The sequence below is a fragment of the Saprolegnia diclina genome (assembly GCF_000281045.1).
Source record: "Saprolegnia diclina VS20 unplaced genomic scaffold supercont1.74, whole genome shotgun sequence".
In the NCBI taxonomy this organism is placed as follows: Eukaryota; Oomycota; class Saprolegniomycetes; order Saprolegniales; family Saprolegniaceae; genus Saprolegnia; species Saprolegnia diclina.
This window is the reverse complement of record NW_008246141.1, coordinates 119,609-120,636: the sequence shown is the minus strand read 5'-3', so window position 1 is coordinate 120,636 and position 1,028 is coordinate 119,609. Positions and strand designations below refer to the sequence as shown.

At 53.0% G+C, this 1,028-nt stretch overlaps 1 protein-coding gene across 3 annotated transcripts in view; it reads right to left on the bottom strand.

Moving 5' to 3' along the window:
* Positions 1–748: 748 nt before the first annotated feature.
* SDRG_14563 (TKL protein kinase) overlaps positions 749–1,028 on the bottom strand; it is a gene marked incomplete at its 3' end in the record, with an annotated part of 2,996 nt that continues 2,716 nt past the window's right edge. For all 3 annotated transcript variants that reach the window (XM_008620701.1, XM_008620699.1, XM_008620700.1), the window contains 2 exons: positions 803–902; positions 749–756 (listed from right to left, as the gene is read on the bottom strand). In XM_008620701.1, coding sequence (XP_008618923.1) covers positions 749–756; positions 803–902 — 108 coding nt within the window. The remainder of the gene's footprint in view (positions 757–802; positions 903–1,028) is intronic.

The window sequence follows — 1,028 nt, the reverse complement described above, 5'->3', positions numbered from 1 at the left end:
GAATGGCATTTGACTTCAATTCCCAGAAACCAGATGTAGCTACATGTATGTCGTTGATTCCCAGACACCAGATGGCGTAGTTTGGCTAGTGCCAATGAAAATACGCAAGCGTACTTGTAGTGCATACAGGCCGCGGCCTGGCCATTGCCGGCGACAGCAGTTTGCCAACATTGCCCGGGTTGTAGCCTGCGTTTGCAGCAAGGTTTGCAGCTGGTTTGCAGCAGCAAAAAACGCTGGCGTACCGTGGCCGTAGCAACTACACTTGGTGATGGACAGCGTCTGCAACGTCTGCAAGGACCCCATCTCGGTCCAACGCTTCGTCATAGAGATTTCACTCGTCGTCACGCCCATGCTTACCCTATCCCTATGTTCCATTCCCGTTATGTGCAGACTGGAAAGCTTGGACATTATTGTCGCATTAGTTGGGTGCAGCCAATCAATGCTGAGTGCGTTGTCGAGTGCATGGACCTCGACGACCTTCGCACCCACCTCGCGACCCATCATGCGACGCAGTTTACGTGGCGCGATGAGGCTAGGATTGTTCAAAGCATCGTCTTTGAGCTCGTCTACCTTTATACGCTCGACCAAGCAGTTGTCCACGGTGACCTCCAGGCCAAGAATGTCCTTTGAGAGGCCAAGGGCACAGAGCTAACGAACCGTTGCATCGCGCACGTTCGAACTGTCGACTATAGAGCATGTCGCATTGGCATCGTGTACGGCACCCGAAGCACTTACTCGCAGTGCGTCCTCAGATGTCTACTCGATTGGTGTATCTTGTCTGTTGTGGGCAGGCACGCAACACCATAGGTACTATGCTCATCGAGCTCAGCATGCACGCACCGCCCGGCCATGATGTGATGCAGCAGCAGAATTTCGTGCACGTCGGCGACGCCACGTCGGTGCTAGAGACGCCTACAATCATGCAAGAGTGGATCACGCGCTGTGCGGCCGCCAATTTTATCAAAAGACCAACAGTACTCAAGTTTACATCCTTTGAGCCAAATGACATTGGCTGCACTCAAGTATCT